This window comes from Rissa tridactyla, chromosome 3 (assembly GCF_028500815.1).
Source record: "Rissa tridactyla isolate bRisTri1 chromosome 3, bRisTri1.patW.cur.20221130, whole genome shotgun sequence".
NCBI lineage: Eukaryota > Metazoa > Chordata > Aves > Charadriiformes > Laridae > Rissa > Rissa tridactyla.
This window is the reverse complement of record NC_071468.1, coordinates 123455407-123476034: the sequence shown is the minus strand read 5'-3', so window position 1 is coordinate 123476034 and position 20628 is coordinate 123455407. Positions and strand designations below refer to the sequence as shown.

General features: G+C 54.2%; 1 protein-coding gene and 1 long non-coding RNA gene across 8 annotated transcripts; one reads left to right on the top strand and one right to left on the bottom strand.

Moving 5' to 3' along the window:
* Positions 1–798: 798 nt before the first annotated feature.
* CTSB (cathepsin B) lies at positions 799–14120 on the bottom strand. Of its 5 annotated transcripts, none has more exons than XR_008465191.1 (10): positions 7821–7972; positions 6896–6981; positions 6401–6515; positions 6048–6166; positions 5280–5365; positions 4150–4296; positions 3354–3470; positions 2314–2442; positions 1166–2196; positions 799–963 (listed from the first exon to the last, which is right to left on the bottom strand). XR_008465191.1 is itself a non-coding variant. In XM_054193755.1 (10 exons), the coding sequence occupies exons 1-10, from the start codon at positions 14086–14088 to the stop codon at positions 2099–2101; spliced, it is 1134 nt and encodes a 377-aa protein (XP_054049730.1). In that variant the 5' UTR covers positions 14089–14120; the 3' UTR covers positions 976–2098. The 5 variants fall into 5 exon arrangements, 4 of the variants coding, with proteins under 4 accessions (XP_054049730.1, XP_054049733.1, XP_054049732.1 ...); XM_054193755.1 differs by lacking the exon at positions 799–963 and adding an exon at positions 14004–14120 and having other exon boundaries at positions 976–2196; XM_054193758.1 differs by lacking the exon at positions 799–963 and adding an exon at positions 14014–14089 and having other exon boundaries at positions 976–2196.
* LOC128906514 (uncharacterized) lies at positions 12373–19088 on the top strand. Of its 3 annotated transcripts, XR_008465193.1 has the most exons (4): positions 12987–13506; positions 15666–16725; positions 18506–18616; positions 18928–19088. It is a non-coding gene; the product is annotated as an uncharacterized LOC128906514 (long non-coding RNA). The 3 variants fall into 3 exon arrangements; XR_008465192.1 differs by lacking the exons at positions 18506–18616; positions 18928–19088 and adding an exon at positions 12373–12836 and having other exon boundaries at positions 13152–13506; positions 15666–17236; XR_008465194.1 differs by having other exon boundaries at positions 18506–19088.
* The last annotated feature ends 1540 nt before the right edge of the window (positions 19089–20628 follow it).

The following is a 20628-nucleotide window of genomic DNA, read 5'->3' as shown; positions in this document are numbered from 1 at the left end:
GATCAACCAGTCCCACCCCCCTGCCCTGGGCAGGGACACCTCCCACCAGACCAGGTTGCTCCAAGCCCCGGCCAACCTGGCCTTGAATCCCTCCAGGGATGGGGCAGCCACAGCTTCTCTGGGCAACCTGGGACAGGGGCTCACCACCCTCACACCAAAGAATTTCTTCCCAATAATCTCATCTAAATCTGCGCTCTTTTAGTTTAAAGCTGTTCCACCTCATCCCATGGCTCCCCTCCCTGCTCCAGAGTCCCTCCCCAGCTTTCCTGGAGCCCCTTTAGGGACTGGAAGGTCTCCGTGGAGCCTTCTCTTCTCCAGGCTGAGATGCTTCCTTGCTGCCACTCATGGGCATCACAGTAAAGCCTGGTGTTCCAGACCCAAAGGACACGTTTTAACCAGGGTGAGGGACAGCTGAGGGTCAGTAAATTAACTTGTAATGCCTGTTGCCCTGCAGGCAGTGGGCATGGTGGCTCAGACCTGCCCTGAAGGCAGCTATCTCCAGTGCCTCGGTGCATTCTCTTCCCTGCCGGTGTGCAGAGATGCTGGGGCTGGTCCTGGCTGCACTCTGGTCCATGGTGAAGCACCTCCTCCATCACCAGGAGTAGGCAATGCCCAGGACCTCAGGAGTCAGCACAAGTCACATTGTCACCACTATGGCCAGAGGACAGGGCTGGAACCGATCCCACTTATGTGAAGAGAGAAGGGTCTCCCCCGGCTTCCACAACACACAGAGCAACAGGAGAATTATTTGAGGTGGTCTGAGGTCAAGCAGAAGCAACCAAGGGCCAGGAGACAAGACACTGGAGAAATCATTTATTGGCACAGTTGTTCCAATCATATACACCACAGCTCTCTCTCACTGGTGTCCCAGTAAGCAGAGGTCAGGGGTTACTGTACTGTGCAAGGGAGAGCCCGCTTCACGCATTTCAGGCCTGTAGCCTCTGCTCAGCAATATACTTTGTGCTTTAAAATGTAAAAAAAAAAAAAAAAAAAAAAAAAAAAAGGAGAAGCTCTTTCACTATATTAGTGTTGGCAAATCACATGATTCCTCCTACACAGCTATTACACCTCCCCCCGGTAACAAAAATAAGTTTTTTCTTCTCTCTTAATGCCTGTGGCTCAAAAAAAACCCAACCCCTCAGTTGTGTGCAAGTTAGCGAGATACCTCCAAGTGTTTGCATGAGTTCCCAGACGCAGCCTCGGGGAACATCTCTGCTCAGCATCACACCAGCTTTGGACACAGGACCTCGGCCAAGACATGACCCACCACGCTGCCCAGCCACCCATGGTGCCAAGTGGTTTGCTCTTCCCTATCTGCTCGCAGGACATTTGATCAAAGGCTCGTGGAGCTCCGGCCAGGCCCTTCCCAAGGATCAATAACCCCAGACTACAGCAGAAAAAAAAACAAACAAACAAACAAAAAAACACCAAACCCACCCAACACATCAAAAAAGCTGAGGAACAAGTGGTTTAAAAACAGCAGCCGAAGGGATGGAGTGGAGCAAGCGATGCACAAAGGACGTGTGGCAGGCAGGAGGGGCCTTAACGTGGCCTGGCCAGCCCCACATCAAGTTCATCAGTATTTCATCATGAATAGGTCTAAGTTTAACCAACTGAAGGCACACGCTCACGTACCCTGCTGGTTTTGGGTGCCAACAGTCAGACCAACCCCATCAAGGGTGCAGAAATCACATCTGGCCATGGCTTCCCAGCAGGGTCCACCTCTGCTGCCCCACTAAGTCCCTCGTCCCAGCACAAAGCTACCGCTTCCTACCCTCCCAGGAACAGACTGGGCTGGAAGGGGTCCGGGCTAACCCCAAACACCATGGTGCAAGAGGCCAGCGAGCCCTTCAGCAGTCCTTTGAGCAGGGAACGCCCCACAGCTGCGACCCACCAGGAGCAGAGGGCTTGCAGAGAGCAGTCCCACCTCCAGCTCCACCATACAATTAAAAAAAAAAAAAAAAAAAAAAAAAGATAAAAAGCTTTAATAAAGTAACCTCAACTATAGTCTCATAGAAGGGGGGGGGGCTCTGCACCCAACCCACTATCAGTTAAAAGCATCGGGGACTCGGCATTATTTGTGGTTTGATGAAGAGGGTTACACCCTCTTCCAGTACTGCTCCGGCCTGGGGATGCCAGCCACGATCTCCGACTCGATGCCGCAGTGGTCCTCTCCTCTGAGGATTTTAAAGAAGCCTGGAAGCACACCAAAGAGCAAAACTCAACCTCCCCATCGTGCCAAGAATGGGGAAGGGGTTCCCTCCGGCAGCCCCCACCCGCCCCCCGCAGGCAGCATTCCAGGGGTGGCCTCACCGTTGTCCCCCCAGTCGGTGTTCCAGGAGTTGGCGGCCAGCCAGTATGGAGTGCCGTTTTCCACCCCCCAGCCCAGGATCCGGATGGCGTGACCTCCAACCTGCTCACCGGACACGTGCTGGTAGACCCCTGCAAGGCAACAAGCCAACATGTCAACAGGCGCCTTGTCTCCTCCTGCTCCACACCCCCACCAGCTTGTGAGATATTTGATATCAAAGCACAGAGACCAGCTGAGGTGTTCTTATTTTTTTTTTTTTTCCTTTTGGTTAAGTAGAAACCTGAAACTACTGTAGAGTCTGGAGGAAGAGTTGGTGCCAAGCATCAGCTCAGCATGCAGGACACCCAGAGACACTTGGTCCCAAAGGTGGCACATCACAAGCAATTTGGAACAGGGAATTGGGGTCCACACCAGGAGAACCATCTGCCAGGATTTTACCTAAAATCTTAGCTGTTCTTAGCCGTGATTCTGGGGGGTGCCCACTGGGGCTTCCTCCCTGACCTGGTCCCAAGCACCTACTCCCCTTGCTATAAACCAATGGATACAGGAGATGGTATCTGCCCATGCTCTTGTAACACTGGATACTCAAGTGTGAACTTGAGATCTCCTGACAGGAGACCTCGCTCTCTACCACTCCCTGAAAGGAGGGTGTAGCAAGGGGAAGGTTGCTCTCCCAAGGAACAGGCGATGCGACAAGAGGAAGTGGCTTCAAGTTACGCCAGGGGAGGTTAAGATGGGATATTAGGAAAAATTTCTTCACCCAAAGGGTTATCAAGCATTGGAAAAGGCTGCCCAGGAAGGTGGTGGAATCACCATCCCTGGAGATATTTAAAAGACGGGCAGACATGGTGCTGAAGGACATGGTTTAGTGGTGATTTTGTCAGAGTTACGTTGATGGTTGGACTCAATGATCTGAAAGGTCCCTTCCAACCTAGGCAATTCTATGATTCAGACTTAAGTAGAGGGGCAAGGGCCTCAAAAGACAGACCCTATGGATGAAGTAGGGAAGAGGGCTCCCTACAGCTTCAGGGCTGGTGCTCACCAGACTTGTACATCAGGAAGTCCTCATAGACAATAAAGGCTCCTTCCACCGGACCGTTCTTGTAGATCTCAGCCATGATTTCCTTCTCACTGTGAGGGACACCGTAGGATGTGATGCCTAGGGAGGAAAAAAGTCCCACCATCAGTATGGCATTGTCAGACCACACAGGTCTTGGGACAGCTGGACAGTGTCTGCTCAGCATGGCCCTGCAAGAGGCCTTCGTCACTTAAAGGTTAAATTCAAACCCAGCTGCTCCAGAAGCACCAACAGAGCCAGACGGGGAAAGCAGGCTCCAACCATCCATCTTCCAGAGGGAAAGCTTTAAGCTGAGTCCTATTCTGTACCCAAAGACCTATTCCAGACACCTTCAGGTGGAAGTTTTCCCCTTCTACACCCTGATTTCCAAAACAACCCAAATTACTCAAGGTTAAGACAAATCTCCAAGAAGCAGCCAGACTCTCCTACAAGTATAGGTCTGGCTACCACCAAGGAGTAGGATGGACATGGCTTTGACATCAGACTTCCACAGGGCTCAGCACCATGCTCTTCAACCCAGGCATATGCACCATGAGGACTCAGATCAGTTCCCCCACCTCAGTTGAGTCTCGGCAAATACAACCTGCGCGTCTGCCAGGCTTATGGTTTGCTCCAGGGCCACCCACCCTGAGGGCACAGAAAATAACCACCGTGAAAGAGCTTAGGAAGAGGTCCAACCCTGTCAACCCCACCAAGTTACCACTAGGAGCAGCTCTGGAGCTGCTGCGCATCGAACAGTGTGGGAGGCCACCTCCCTTACCGTAGTGCTTGTCCTCCTTGTACGAGGGCGAGTAGCCGGGTTCACAGTGACGGCTGCACCTGGGGGTTTCACCCCCCTCCCCGGTGCATGGTGGCCGGGAGCCGTTGACGTGGTGCTCACAGGGTGGGATGGAGTAGGGACGGCAGCCTGTTGAGGACAGAGGCGGCATGAACTGGCTGTCCCCAAGCACCCCTGTCCCCAACAGCCATGCTGGAGAAGGCCCCAAGAAAGGGTAAGACCTTTCTGACCTAGAAACCCCACAGATCAGTGGGGTGCGAGCAAGAGTAGGTCTTCCTCTGCCAGATGAGCAATGCCTGCATCAGCGATGGGTTTCCCCTCTGGACCTGCCTCCCACCACCTCCCTCTTGACAAAGTGATGGACAAGACGGAAACGTGAAAAAACTCATGGCCATGCTAGGAGGAGGCAGAGGTTTCCAGTCTGGAAACTGTTTGCAAGGGCATGTAGCAACAGGACGAGGGGCAATGGCTTTAAACTAGCGCAGGGTAGGGTTAGATTAGACATTAGGAAGAAGTTCTTTACACTGAGGGTGGCGAGACACTGTCCCAGGTTGCCCAGAGAGGTGGTGGAGGCCCCATCCCTGGAGACATTCAAGGCCAGGCTGGATGAGGCTCTGAGCAACCTGATCTAGTTGAAGATGTCCCTCCTCACTGCAGGGGGGTTGGACTAGATGGCCTTTAAAGGTCCCTTCCGACCCAACACATTCTATGATTCTATGATTCTAACCCCTTTTAAAGTTCCTTCTTGAGGGGGAAACATGTCAGGAAGACTCCTGCCCTCATCCAAAGTGTACTGAACTGGTTCAAAACCAGCAACAACAATAAAATTAACAGCCCGATTCATTCCTGCTACGGAAGCAGAAGCCTTGTGGGCTTGTTAAGTCTGGCTACTGTGCTCCCTTCCTGGATGGGTCTCCTACCACTAGGTGCTGCTCGGGGATCCTTGTCCCCAGAAGGGACCGTGGGGACAGGAGCAACCAGCTGGGACAGCAGAGGTGTTTGAGCCCAGACCTGAAGGAGGGAGCAGCCACAAAGATGCTGAAGGACCCTGAAGGACATGAACCTGTAACCAAGCAGAGATGCTCCTCTCTGCTTTCACAGCCACAACTTACCCACATGGGAATCGTAGAGACCCCCAGACACGAGGCCTCTCTCTGTCCAGTACCTCCAGGCGCCGGAGGGGTAACCACCATTGCACCTGGAGAAAGAGACAACAGTTCCAGCTCCAGCCTGCTCAGAGACACCCTCTTTTGGGGGGAGGTGAGGGAAACGGAGCCAGCTTGGAACGGCTGCAGAGATGCTTTCAGCACGTTGAACCTTTTTAAGTCTGTCCCTGCCTTCCCCAGGATTTCTAGGCTTCAAGACACCAAAGCCTCAAGGCAAGAAGGAGCTAAGAGCACCCATGCCTCCAAATCCCAAAGCAGTGGTGCCTCCTTGCCAGGTCCCCGCTCAGCTTCTGCCACCAGGAGCAGCAGAAGCCACACAACCTGGAGACCCAACTCCTCACCCTGCTCTCAACAACCGCAAAAGCCACAGGCAAAAGGCTTGTGCCTGAAAACCAAGGCTTTGGGGCTATTAAAAGATCCTTTGGCTCAGGGACTGTCAACTCTGTATGGGAAAGCATCGCTATGTGCTTGCCCTCCCCTCCACCACCCACCATCATCCTACTGGAGGCAGCATGTGGCCCTGAGGGACCTTCAGTCCATGCTGTCACCTTTACATTCCCACCTAACTCCATCATCTACAGCACAAAGCACCGGTGGGGCTTCCTGCTCTCCAGGGAGACTAGGAAGACAGGGCTGAAACGATCAGCATCTTCAGGTTGTGTCCCTGCTCCTCCCACCCACCTTTTAAGTGCCCAAGAACCAAGAGCAGCTCACCCCATGCCACACTCGAAGCCGCAGCACGACAGCAAGTCCTCCGCTGAGACCTCCACGCTCACCTTGGCGTTCGTGTGAACGCAGATCCTGTCCGAAATCGCTTCTACAGCACCGAAAGCCTGTGGGCAGCCCCCAAAACCCAAGGGAAAAGCATTAGAGCTGGCCATGGGAGAGAAACCTTCTCATGAGTGCAGCAAGCATGAGCTTCGCTGGGAGAAGCCCATCAAGAAGCTCAGATACTGCAGGATCCTCCACGTCCCCCCATTTATGCAGTTCAGCAGCAAACTCAACAGCATGGGTTTTTGTCCAGCAGACTCTGGATCGACACAACCTTAAACCATCCATGCTCTTACCCAGCAAGAGCCGCAAGAGCCCTGGTCTCTTATCTCATTGATGGTAGGACAGTTAGGCCACTGAGTCCGTGAGTCAAAGTTATCGGGCAGCTCCATGTCTGCAGCAAAATCCACCCTGCAAGCGAGAAGAAGGAAGTCTCATTACAGGAACACCACAGGACTCTCCAACCTCCTCTGAAGATGACCTGGAGGACAGGCGCTCTTGTTGTTTGCTTACTGAAGGAGAATAAATACTGAAGTCCTCACACCAGGTCAGCAGTTACTCCAGTGTTTTAAGTTTCAAGGAGTACAAGTTACACGATTGGTCAAGCATCTGGCAGGACAGAGGATGGCTGTTTCCCCCACCATCATGCTTAATTCCATGCAAGATGTCCACCAAGCTGCACCCAGGGGAAACCTGCTCACAGCCTTCTGGGGAGACCCTCACCCACTCCAGACACATCAGGAGCATCCACACAAGCTTTTACAGGACCCTCATCTTCTCCCAGCACTCACCTCTCGGGGAGCTTGGGCCCACCCAGGAAGGTGCCACAGAGCTTCTTCACATAGCTCATGTCAGCATTGTGGAAGTTGTGCCCTGCCTGGGAAGAGACACAGAAAAATGGGACATGACTCTTCATGGCCACCACGTGCATTGCTGGGACCAGCCTGGTGCTCCAGATCTCCCTCACACCCAACCAGGGTCTGACATTTGCTATAAAACCCAGGGGCCAAGAGCCAAGCTACCTATAGACACAGAACACAGCCCCTTCCATCATGACCAGTAAGCTACGATCCAACTCTAGGCTTTGGCCACAGCGGCCTGGCCAAGGAGGTCACCGATACAGCTTGACACTTGCTGCTTGTTTCCAGCTTCCTACAGTTTCCTCCTACTCTACAAATTCATCAGTGCTGTGCTCCAAAGAGGAGAAGCTGCACAGTTACCATCACCGCAGGAATCCCTGACAGCATCAACTCATAGAATCATGGAATCATTTAGGTTGGAAAAGACCCTTGGGATCATCGAGTCCAACCATCAACTCCACTCTACAAAGTTCTCCCCTACACCATATCCCCTAACGCCACATCTAAACAAGTCTCAAACACATTCAGGCATGGTGACTCCACCACCTCCCTGGGCAGCCTATTCCAGTGTCTCACCACTCTTTCTGGGAAGAATTTTTTCCTAATGTCCAGCCTAAACCTACCCTGCTACAGCTTGAAGCCATTCCCTCTTGTTCTATCGCTAATTACCTGTGAGAAGAGACCAGCACCAACCTCTCTACAATGTCCTTTCAAGTAGTTGAGAAGTCAACTGGGACCAAGGCTGGTTTGATGCAACCATTGTGGTGAGGCTCCCAAAGCTTAGCTATTGACTCCTACAAAGAGACTGTTGAGCAATGCACCGAAAAAAACCCGCAAAACCCAACCTGGTACTCACCTTCCAGGTGGTGTTGAGCTTGTTTATGTGGTTGACCAAGTCGGTGGAGAGAGGAGGGTAGTAAGGAATGCTGCGAGCATTGGCGAAGGCCACCAGGACACACAGGATGGCCACGGACGTCCACATCTTGGCTAGAGAACGGGACACTCCACCTGCAGCCAGATATGGGCATCATTGGAAACCTTCCCATGGCAGGCTTGGACCACAAGCGAGGGCTTGGCAGAAGGACTGTCGCAGCAACACGTGGGAGGATAAAACACGTGGCTGCACCAAGTCTCTCCCAATCCCGATTTACCCCAAAGGTCAGGAGAGACGCAGGAGCGGACTAACAACCCCCCTCCTGCAGCTCAGAAGAAACCAGACAAGGCAACCCTGTTTGTCGACCACTGCAGGATTAGGGGCAGCAGGAAAATACCTTTTGAAGCAGATCCAAGGGATTTGGAGGGTATTAAAAGCTGTGTTTACTTCCATGAAAAATGGAGAATAAGGACTAGGAGAAGGAATAAGCAACACCCCACCTCCACGGCGAACTGCAGCCCCAGGGACTTGCTAGCCCCTGCCCTAAGTACAGTGCACTTCCCTTTGAAGATATCACTCCAAATCCCATTTTTGGACTTTACGTCCTCGTTTCTGGCCAGCCCATTGCCCTGAGGGCCCTGATTGGGGTCACAGCCCTGGGGTGGTGACCCCCTGCCCATGCAGAGGGGGGTCCGCATGCACCCGAGCTGCCACCAGGGCTTTTCATGAGGGAGGCTGTGAAACCACATTCCTTGGTGCTGGGCACCAGGAAAGTCCCAATTTGAGGAATGGAGAGGCAGGGGAAATCCAGGAGCATGGCAAGAGTGGACCACAGCCTCACAAGCATCACCCAGCCCAAAGATGCTCCAGGGCTCGCTGGTTTCTCTGCTCTCCCACCTCCTTGAGCCTAATTCACGTTAAATTGCCCAACTCCAACTTAACCCCCAACGCCAGCAGCCACCGCTTGCTCCGCGTCCCCACGCCTGACTCAGACAGGCCACGAGCGGCTCAACCTCTGCAAACACACCAGAGCACCCTCCTCCTCCTCCTCCAAAACCTCACAGCTCTCCTTCCACCAACACCACATCCACCCCGATGACCACCAAAAGCCTGGTGAGCAACCCAAGACCTCGGATATGCCACGGGAGCCTGAACAGCGGAGATACTCAGGCTTTAATTCCTACTCATCTCAACGAGCTGAGGTTGTAATCACCTTTGCGAGCCTGGGCTTTAAACCCTTCTGGGCAAATACGCCCGAGCAGCCGGACACGCAGCTCTTGCCAGTGGTGGCAGAGCTCGCTGGGCAGGCGATGGGGATGGGGAGACACACACGCATTTCCATGCAGGCCGCCTCCACCCACTCGCCGCCAAGTTTTCCAGAGAAAGAAAACCCAGCAGGAGTGCCCTACTTTCTGCCAGCGACAAGCCCAGGCGGCTGCAGCTAACTGTAGAAAGGGGCTTTTCTTTCTTTCTTTCTTTCTTTCTTTCTTTCTTTCTTTCTTTCTTTCTTTCTTTCTTTCCCCCTCCTCCTTACACCATTTATTTATTCTTCTTCCCACCCCCCGTGCTTCCAGTGGGATGCTCAGCCCAACAGCTAGTTGAGTTCCAGCAGCACGTGTGTCCTCCTACCCCGAAATCTCCCCTTTCTGAAGGGGTTCCATGCGTTTTTGCTCGCTTAGGAGTTTCTCGCAGGCAAGGGACTCGCTGGCATTGCTGGTGTTCCCGCCGTGCTCCCTTGCTTGCACAGCAGGAAGGAGGTTACGCCCAGTAAAACAAATACCCGTTTCTAAGGCTGGTGTGGTTTTCTGCCTTATGCCCCTTCAACGTGGCCATTGGAAGACCAGGTCGGATGGGGCTTTGAGCAACCTGGTCTAGTGAAAGGTATCATAGAATGGTTTGGGCTGGAAGGGACCTTCAAAGCCCACCCAGTTCCACCCCTCTGCCCTGGGCAGGGACACCTCCCACCAGCCCAGGTTGCTCCAAGCCCCGGCCAACCTGGCCTTGAACCCCTCCAGGGATGGGGCAGCCACAGCTTCTCTGGGCAACCTGGGCCAGTGTCCCTGGCCATGGCAGGAGGGTTGGAACTAGATGACCTTTAAGGTCCCTTCCAACCCAAACCATTCCATGGCTCTAAGAAGCCTGAGCTGAAGTACTTTTTCTAATGAAAAATATTTTTTTTTTTTAACCACAACCCTCTGTACTTCCTGCAGTCAACTTTATATTTTCTGCAGCAGTTTTGAGGCCAGAAGCTACCTGATACACATTTGTTTTCAGCAGGATGCCTCTAACTTTGCTGACACGCTGCAACCCGCCCCGCAAAGCCTCCCACATCGACACAACCGCTCGCACGGGGCTCTTGATGGACGCACACGGGACATCTCACCTCCTCCGGTTACCAGACCACACCGGCTGCAGGCTGCGAGCTCCCGGCAACCCGAAACCAAACCGAAAAAAGATACCAGGTGGTTTCCCCTCCGACAAACGCTCCTGTTTTAAGCTCTGCTGCACTGCAGCCACCCCCACGAGGTGGCCCACGGCCAGCAAGCCCAGCAGAAGCAGCAAGACATCACCCAGCGCAACCCAAATAGCCGGGAGCCAGTGGGTCGTTTCAGCAAAGAAACTTCTTGCCAAGTCTCCCAGGGGCATGAACCCCCCCGGCCCTGGGAGAGTTGGGGGGGTTCAGCCTGGAGAAGAGAAGGCTTTGGGGAGACCTTAGAGACCTTTCCAGTCCCTAAAGGGGCTCCAGGAAAGCTGGGGAGGGACTCTGGAGCAGGGAGGGGAGCCATGGGACAAGGGGGAACGGTGTTAAACTGAAAGAAGGGAGATTTAGAGGAGATACTGTGAAGAAATTCTTTGGTGTGAGGGTGGTGAGCCCCTGGCCCAGGTTGCCCAGGGAAGCTGGGACTGTCCCATCCCTGGAAACATTCCAGGGGAGGTTGGACGGGGCTTGGAGCAACCTGGTCTGGTGGGAGATGTAGGGGAGGGTTGGACTAGATGGCCTTTAAAGGTCCCTTCCCACCCAAACCACGCTCTGAAGTCTCCTGTGGGCACGAAGTTTGGGGAGGGGGAGCTGATATCCTCAGCTGGATGGCACGGAATATCCCAAGGCCTGGGTGGAGAAGGAAGGGGAAACCCTCGAGCTCATGTGATTTCTTCCTCCCTACCCGCCCCCGCGCTCCACCGCCGCCTCGCCTCTGCTCCCGGCTTTAGCCCCGTGCACAGCAGGTCTATGTATAGAGCGAGCGCAGGCACGGGACGCGCTGGATGTATTTCCACCGCCAGCAAGTCACGAGCAGCCGGAGACGCGCCGACCCCACGGCAAGCTGCTGGTTTCCACCATCACCCCCCGCCTCTCGTCCCGCAGATACGAGCGGTGAGACACTTCCCGTGGCAGGGGTGGTGGGGGAAGCGATAACGCTATCTCCTCCGCACACGCTTCCCCCCACCCCTAAACCCCCCCAGCTGTTTTAAAACACCACCAAAACAGCAACACCAAAACCAAACTTGCAAAACAGCTGCTGCACCCGACGGGTAACATGCTCTTCTTTCTGCAGGGTGATCAGGCCAGAGGAGTTTCTCCAGCAAGCCCAGGACATCCCTTCCCTTTTCACGCCCCCCCCCCAGGTCTCCATGGTGCCCCACAGCTTCAGGACAACCCTGGCAAAGGCTGTCTTCACAGCCCACATCCCACCACAGCTTATGAGCTGGGAAACAGAAGCAAAGCTTGGCTCTGGGACTCCTTAAGACACAGCAGCTTCACCCTGGCATATTCTGCAGATGGCAGGAGGGCGTTTGGGGCTTGCAAAGAGCCCCCCATCTCCCCCCCCGAGGTGTTCCACATCCTCTTGGGCTACAGACCTGGGAGCTGAGGACAAATCCCCTGCCCCCTGCTTTGGTATCCAAAATATCTGGTAATGCAACATCATAGAATGGTTTAGGTGAGAAGGGACCTTAAAGCTCATCTAGTTCCGACCCCCCTGCCAAGGGGGATGGTGGAGCACCTCCCACTGGACCAGGTTGCTCAACCTCTTGAAGGATGAGCATGAAACAACTCCGGAAAGCTGTTACCCACCAGCACACCTGACCCTGGTCAGGACTCTCACAAGTCAGCCAGCTGGCTGCTTAAAAAGAGGAAATTTGGGCTCCCTTGAGCCCTGGCTCCCAGCCAGCGAGCAGGAAGCAGCGAGGCCGAAGGCTCTCCCACACGAGCTGCTCGCTGCAGCGTGCGAGGGCAGAGGAGCATCTGAAGCGAGATGGCTGCGGCTGCTGCTGCACCACCCACCCGCAGTCCCTCTGCGCTGCAGGCAGCGAGCCAAGGAGGAGGGGACATCACCCAGGTGCCTTCTCCACCCCTCCTCACCAGGAGATCTTGGAGCCAGAGGCGCTTCCCTGACTGCTTTCCCCAGTTCCGACTGTTTGGACCACGTTATTCCAGAGATCAGCAGGATCCCACAGCCTCCTCCCAGCAGCCGATGGAGACACACAGTGCCTGCCACAGCAAACCCCTCTGCAGAGCCTTCCCATGAAGGTCTTCTCCACACCACCCCCAGAAATCAAAACCCATGAGTCCCGCTTAACTGGGCATTTCTCTGCAGTCAATAAAACCTCCAAAAAAGGCTATTCCAAGCCTGGCTCACATGACTCAGCTCAGGCAGACCAGGCCAGGAGATAAGTCCTAGCCCTGGAGCACCTCTCAGCTCCTCCGCTGTCTGGGCCAAACCCCTCCAGGCACAGACGGAGGCACCCACACCCCCTTTTCCAAGGGTTTGAGGAAGATAAAAGCCGTCCCACCCCCACAGCTAAAACACTCCCCCACGCCTCAGGGGGGAGAGGTGCTCAGCAAAGCCCAAGTCATGTGTCCTCCTCCTGCGAAGCTGCCCTTTACCCAAGCGGAGCTTTGTCCTTTGTTCTGGCTGCCAGGGTTTGTGCATGACTCTCAGCCACAATAAAGCCGGCGTATAAACAAAGGGATCCAGCTGAGCTTGCTGCGCCCGCCAGGTTAGCTTGGGTGCCCTAACCTCATGGCCTGCTGACTTCATTACGGCCATTACTGCATTATCAAAGCTTGACTTTTTTGGTCTTTTTAAAAAAAACAGTAAGAAGTAAACACGAGCCACTCTTTCCTGCACCCCTTCCTTTCCAGGAAAGCCATGCCATTAGCATAGCTTAGGCAAAATAAACACACCTGGAGACAAGTTGCAACACTTGCCCCTACAGCTTGCATTCACAGAAAGCGCAAGATTCCCCCACAATGGAGCTGCACTGATTTTAATTTTGTTTTGTTTTGTTTTTTTTTCCCCTTTGCTCTTACAGACCACACCATAAACCAGAGTCTTGCACAAGACCTCAGCCGCCGCAGGCACCCTGCGCTATGGAAATTCCTCGCCCTCAACTTTGCAACCTGGAAGGAAAGACAAGAAGGGAGCGACCTTCGCCGTATCACGCCCGCAGCCCAGCCCTGAGAGCACGATAGAGGGACGACAGGTATATGGCACACCAGAATGATGCGAGGCAGCTTCTATCCAGCTCCACCTCCACGCCGGGGTCCGAGTGCCAGACCCAGGGAAGTGATGCCAGACCCATGCTCGGCCGAGCATCACGGGATGTTCCCAGCAGCCCTTCGGCGGGTGCCAAACCCACCTCCTTACCGTCAGCTGACGAAATATGGGTTTGTTTTTTTTTTTTTTTTCTCCCCTCCATCTTCATGATGAAAACAAGGCTTCCTCTCCCCCTCCTCTGCCCCTTGCAGGAAGGTTTGCTGGTTTTGGAGGCGCACGGAGGGTTAAATACCGTTTCCGTCCCCCCCCTCCCCCTTCCCCCGCAACAAACCTCGCCAGGAGCATCCCTCCTGGACCCGCCAATGCTCCTGGACCCGCCACGGCCAAAAAACACCCTAAAACCGCAGCTGGAAGACGTGGGGGAGACGCTGCCGCTGCCCCAAAGCCGGGGGGTGGGGGGTGTCCCTGCCCGGCCGCGCTGTGGCAGTGGAAGGGGGTGCCCCATCCTCACCCCCCCCACGCCCCGCTGCGTGTCCCCCCCACGCCGGGCGGTGCAGCGCAGCATCCCCTGTCCCTTACCTGTCCCCGCCGCAGCGCCCGCATCCCCCCACCCGGCCCCGCTGCGCTCCTTATGGCCGGCCCCGGTCCAGCCCACCCCGGGACTCACCGCCCCGCACGGCCCCGCACAGCCCCCGCCGGCCCCGCGATCCCTCGGCGGCCGCGGAAGGGGCAGCGCCCGGCGGCTGAGTCATCCCGGACCCGGCCCGCCCCCGGCGTGACTGAATCCTGCCGGCTCCCCGCCCCCGGCCCGCCTCCAGCCCGCCGGCTTCGCTCCTCATCCCTCTCGAGTCCCTCCTCCAGCCTGACTCCATCGCTCCTCAGTCCCACTCGCATCCCAACTCCATCCCTCTTCAATCCCACCCACATTCCACCTGCTTCCCTTCTCCATCCTGCCTCCATCCCACCTCCATCCCTCTTGGTTCCCTCCTCCACCCTGCCTGCATCCCTACTCCAGCCTGAATCCATCCTGCCTCCATCCCACCTGCATCCCTCTTGATTCCCTCCTTCAGCCTCCCTCCAGCCCGCCTGCTTCCCTCCTCATCCCTCTCGAGTCCCTCCTCCAGCCTGCCTCTATCCCACCTCCATCCCTCTTCAACCCCACCCACATCCCACCTGCTTCCCTTCTCCATCCTGCCTCCATCCCATCTTGATTCCCTCCTCCAGCCTGACTACTTCCCTCCTCCATCCTCCCTCCATTACACCTGCATCCCATCTCTATCCTTCTTGGTTCCCGCCTCCAGCCCACCTGCTTCCCTCCTCATGCCTCTTGAGTCCCTCCTCTAGCCTGCCTGCATCCCACCTCCATCCTGCCTCTATCCCATCTGCATCCCTCTTGATTCCATCCTTCAGCTTGCCGGCATCCCACCTCTATCCTGCCTCCATCCCACCTGCATCCTTCTTGGTTCCTTCTTCCAGCCTGCCTGCATCCCACCTCCATCCTGACTCCATCCCTCTTGGTTCCCTCCTCCAGCCTGCCTGCATCCCAGCTCCATCCCTCTTCAATCCCACCTGCTTCCTTTCTCCAACCTGCATCCATCCCACCTGCATCCCATTTCCATCCCTCTTGATTACCTCCTCCAGCTTGCCTGCAGCTTGCTTGCAGCCTGCCTGCATCCCTCCTCAGTCCCACCTGCTTCCCTTCTCCATCCCACCTCCATCCCTCTTGGTTCCTTCCTCCAGCCTGCCTGCAGCCCGCCTGAATCCCATCTAGCTTTCCTTCTCCAACTTGCCTACATCCCTCCCCAGTCACACCTGCATCCCACCTGCTTCCCTTCTCCATTCTGCCTCCATCCCACCTCCATCCCTCTTGGTTCCCTCCTCCAGTCTCCTCCATCCCATCTAGTTTTTCTCCTCCATCCCACCTGCTTCCCTCCTCCAAACTGCCTCCATCCTGCTTGCATCCCTCCACTATCCTGTCTCCATCCTGCCCACCTCCCTCCTGCCTGCATCCCACATCCATCCCGCCTGCTTCTCTCCTGCATCCCACCTCCGTCCTATCTCCATCCCCTGCCCATCCCACCTCCATCCTGCCAGTGTCCTTTGAAGTTTTCATCTGGAAGTCCAGCAAGTTTTTACTGTGTGATTACCGTGTCAACCGACTTTTTTTCCCCCCATCTTGGCTGATTTTCAGAACAAGTATGAACAGCACAGAAAAGTTGTCTTAAGAGCCAGTTTCAAGTCCTGTTCTAAACCGCAATGATGCTAAAGATTCTCTTTAGTGAGAAAGACCATCCATTTTTTTTCCTTTCTCACCCCTCCCTGGGAGAAGGTGGGGCCAGCAGATCAAGAGAGGTGATTCTGCCCCTCTACTCTGCTCTCGTGAGACCCCACCTGGAGTACTGCGTCCAGCTCTGGAGCCCTCAGCACAAGAAGGACATGGACCTGGTGGAGTGGATCCAGAGGAGGCCACAAAGATGATCTGGGGGCTGGAGCCCCTCTGCTATGAGGACAGGCTGAGATAGTTGGGATTGTTCAGCCTGGAGAAGAGAAGGCTCCAGGGAGACCTTAAAGCCCCTTCCAGTCCCTGAAGGGGGCCTAAAAGAAAGCTGGGGAGGGGCTGTTTGCAAGGGCATGTAGCGACAGGACAAGGGGCAATGGTTTAAACTAGAGCAGGGTGGGTTTAGATTAGACATTAGGAAGAAGTTCTTTACACTGAGGGTGGTGAGACCCTGGCCCAGGTTGCCCAGAGAGGTGGTGGAGGCCCCATCCCTGGAGACATTCACGGCCAGGCCGGATGAGGCTCTGAGCAACCTGATCTAGTTGAAGATGTCCCTGCGCACTGCAGGGGGTTGGACTAGATGGCCTTTAAAGGTCCCTTCCAACCCAACATGTTCTATGATTCTATGATAAAATACATTCCCCACCACCCTCAGAAATGGACAGACTGTTTGCCCTGGAATAGAAAATAACAGCTCTAATAAGTGAGCAAAATTCTGCTAAAACCCAGCAGCCGGCGTGGAAAACCAAAGCTTTGCGATGTCTGGGAAGGGAATCACTTGGGACTTATTTCAGATATTGAAAAGGGGAACCCTGGGACCTTGTCAGCAGGAACTGAGACAAGCAGGGATGGTCCATGGTGCTTCAGGGATAGAGCAGAAAGTTTGGTCCCCAAAGGCCAGAGGGATGCAATACTATTGTCTGGCTTCTCCAGACTTTCAGGCAGCTTTAGATGCCTTGTAGGAGCTAAGACTTTCTGGCAGGGTACGAGGAGATGCCAAAAGGGATGGAATAAAACCAGATGATTAGCCCCCATTTCTTCCCAGCTTTGTCTGCAGCACCTGGGCAAGGCTGCCCCCATCTCTTCAGCCACCTGAGAGCGTTTCTGCAAGGTAACAAACGCACCCCTTGGCAGCTGGTGAGACCCCTCTCCCTGGGTTGGGTTTTTACAAGCATTGTGCCTCATTTACATACCTTTACACAGGCTTTAGTGTTTGCATTCTACTTTTTGCAAGCTTTGTTATATATTTCCTTCAGAAAATCAGTGAGTATAGTTGGTTTTTTTTTTTTTTCCCTGCTGCTGTTTATATCCAATCATTTTTGGGGGTCACATTCACATTTTAAAGATTGATTTTTTTTTTTTTTGGTTTAGAAGCCTTCCTAGTGAAGTGATGGAAAAAAAAAATCAGAAAAACAATATTGAATACACTAGACTGCGGTATTTAGGCGGTAAAATTGGAGATGTTGTTGCTGTGTTTAAGTGAATTTATGCTTCGATACACTGTGTGCAAAGGTCACAAAATCATGGAATCATAGAATGGTTTGGGTTGGAAAGGACCTTAAAGATCATCTAGTTCCAACCCCCTGCCCTGGGCAGGGACACCTCCCACCAGACCAGGTTGCTCCAAGCCCCGGCCAACCTGGCCTTGAACCCCTCCAGGGATGGGGCAGCCACAGCTTCTCTGGGCAACCTGGGCCAGGGGCTCACCACCCTCACACCAAAGAATTTCTTCACAATATCTCATCTCAATCTCCCCTCTTTCAGTGTAAAACCATTCTCCCTCATCCCATGGCTCCCCTCCCTGCTCCAGAGTCCCTCCCCAGCTTTCCTGGAGCCCCTTTAGGGACTGGCAGGGGCTGGAAGGTCTCTGCGGAGTCTTCTCTTCTCCAGGCTGAACCCCCCCAGCTCTCTCAGCCTGTCCTCCCAGCAGAGGGGCTCCAGCCCTCCCAGCATCTCCGGGGCCTCCTCTGGCCCCGCTCCAACAGATCCATGTCCTTCTTGTGCTGAGGACTCCAGAGCTGGGCGCAGTACTCCAGGTGGGGTCTCACCAGAGTGGAGTAGAGGGGTAGAATCACCTCCCTCGCCCTGCTGCCCACGCTTCTTTGGATGCAGCCCAGGATGTGTTTGGCTTTCTGGGCTGAAAGCCCGCATTGCCAGCTCACCAGACCTCCTTCTGTGTGTATCCACCCAGATTTTTCCAAATGCAACTTTGTCAGCCACTTTTAAACACTAAAATTTTCCTTCCCAAACTACAGAATTTGCTCTTTCAGGTCTTTAATATTCCTGCCCTCTCCTCCTTCCTTCACATTTTTATTCCTGACTTCATGTCCCTGTTCAGGCATCACAATTCACTCTCAAAAGTCAACATTGCCCTTCTCAATGACAGTTTTCCACTTCCCAGTCATCTTGTCATTGGGCGTTGAACAACCTAATCTACAAAATATTGCAGGTTACCCAACAAGAGCCACTTGGGAAATAAATTAAATAAATGAATTAATGGGATTAATGAGAGTAATGAAATAAAAATGCATTTTTGGCCTAAAAGCTGTCACTTCAAGGCTGGGTATCAGCATTTATTCCTTTAAATTGAAACAAATAGAGATTGTAGGGGTTTTTTTTTTGTGTGTGTATGGTTGGACTCCATGATCTCAAAGGTCCCTTCCAACCATGAAGATTCTATGATTCTAAATTGACAATTAGCTAGTCTAGATTGGTCAGCCGTGTCATTTTAGACAACATATTTGGGTTTTTCATCTGCAAAATAGAAAAGCATTGTCTCAGTGATTTGAAAGGGTACATCAGGTGTACATCTTGTGCCCATATTTGCAAACTAATTTATTCAAATGTGAGTTATGTCTGTGTCCCTAACAGCCATCTAATTGCTCCTGTAGAATTTGCAGCTGACTTGCGTGCCCTCGCCAGCGGCAGAGCATCTCCCGCGACTCATCGGTTGGGTTTTCATGGGGATAATAACGGTTATTACGGCATGATCGGCTGCCATAGTAAGTAACTTGCCCAGGGCGACTGGTAAGCAGGATTTTATAAAGCCGTAACCCTGCCTGGTAAATCCTTGCTGGAAGGGTTAGACACTGACATAATTCTCACCTCTCCATGGGAGCTGGGACATCCCGAGTTCCAATCCTCACTCTCCAAGCTTTCAACAGCTGCCAGAGCTACTGCTGGAGCACACGGCTTTAAAAAATTCACTAAAATATGCTTTCATACTCACCAAACTGGCTATTGGCTAATTCTGCTGGATTTAGGCTTTTTCAGTAGCAGATGGGGGTATGTTGACGAGATTTTTTTTGCCCAGACAGAAAATGAGCTCTGCTGCCCACAAAGGCCACCTGCATCCTGGGCTGCATCCCCAGCAGCGTGGGCAGCAGGGCGAGGGGGGGATTCCGCCCCTCTGCTGCGCTCGGGGGAGACCCCCCTGCAGTGCTGCCTCCAGCGCTGGGGCCTCGGCACAGGAGAGACACGGAGCTGTTGGAGCGGGGCCAGAGGAGGCCCCGGAGATGCTGGGAGGGCTGGAGCCCCTCTGCTGGGAGGACAGGCTGAGAGAGCTGGGGGGGTTCAGCCTGGAGAAGAGAAGGCTCCGCGGAGACCTTCCAGCCCCTGCCAGTCCCTCCAGGGGCTCCAGGAAAGCTGGGGAGGGACTCTGGAGCGGGGAGGGGAGCCATGGGAGGAGAAGGAAAGGTTTTACACTGAAAGAGGGTAGATTTAGATAAGATATCAGGAAGAAATTCTTTGGTGTGAGGGTGGTGAGCCGCTGGCCCAGGTTGCCCAGAGAAGCTGTGGCTGCCCCATCCCTGGAGGGGTTCAAGGCCAGGTTGGCCGGGGCTTGGAGCAACCTGGGCTGGTGGGAGGTGTCCCTGCCCAGGGCAGGGGGTTGGAACTGGATGATCTTTAAGGTCCCTTCCAATCCAAACCATTCTGTGATTCTATGAAACTTTTCAGGAGCAAACAATAGCCCTGCCATTGCCACCCCAAACCCAGCCAGGGTCAGCAGGCTCTGACCTCACCATCCCTCTGCTCACCCAGATCTGGATTCTGTTTGTCCCAGCAATGGTGGGAAGAAGCGTTTTGCTTATGTCACCCATTCCTGAGTCACCTCCCAGCAAAGTCACCCGCTTCCTCGTGAGCTCGGCTGAGTCACCAGGCACTACGGGTTTGCATAACCGGAGTTCCCTGTTTGCAAGGATTCACAGGGAATAGGGACGAGGATGCTGCAAGATCCTCCAGATCTAGAAGGGGCCTTCAGCTTCTTGAGGACCATCAGCAGTGTAAGGCAAAAGGGGTGTACAGGGGTTGGAGAACACCAAGACGCCCCCAGTTTCCACCTACATTGCTGCATGGATGGAAATCCAGGCTCAGTTGTCAGCTTTAGCTCTGCTGATGCCATTATGGCACAGCCGAGTGCTGTTGCTTTTTGGGACAAACCTGCAAAGGGTGAAGGAAAATTCTTAAAAAAACATGCTCTGCCCTCAATAAACCTTCTCCACTGTCATCACCACGGCATTGCGGTGTTTTTTTTATCTCTCATCTACAACAGGAGCACGCAGCCCCCTTGCTGAACTAGCAGCTGAAGCAGCCTGTCCAGCCTCTTGCTCCATCATAGAATCGCAGAATGGTTTGGGTTGGAAGGAATCTTAAAGATCATCCAGTGCCACCCCCTTGCCCTGGGCAGGGACACCTCCCACCAGACCAGGTTGCTCCAAGCCCCGGCCAACCTGGCCTTGAACCCCTCCAGGGATGGGGCAGCCACAGCTTCTCTGGGCAACCTGCGCCAGGGGCTCACCACCCCCACAGCAAAGAATTTCTTCCTCATATCTCATCTAAATCTCCCCTCTTTCAGTGTAAAACCATCCCCCCTCATCCCATGGCTCCCCTCCCTGCTCCAGAGTCCCTCCCCAGCTTTCCTGGAGCCCCTTGAGGGACTGGCAGGGGCTGGAAGGTCTCCACGGAGCCTTCTCTTCTCCAGGCTGAACCCCCCCAGCTCTCTCAGCCTGTCCTC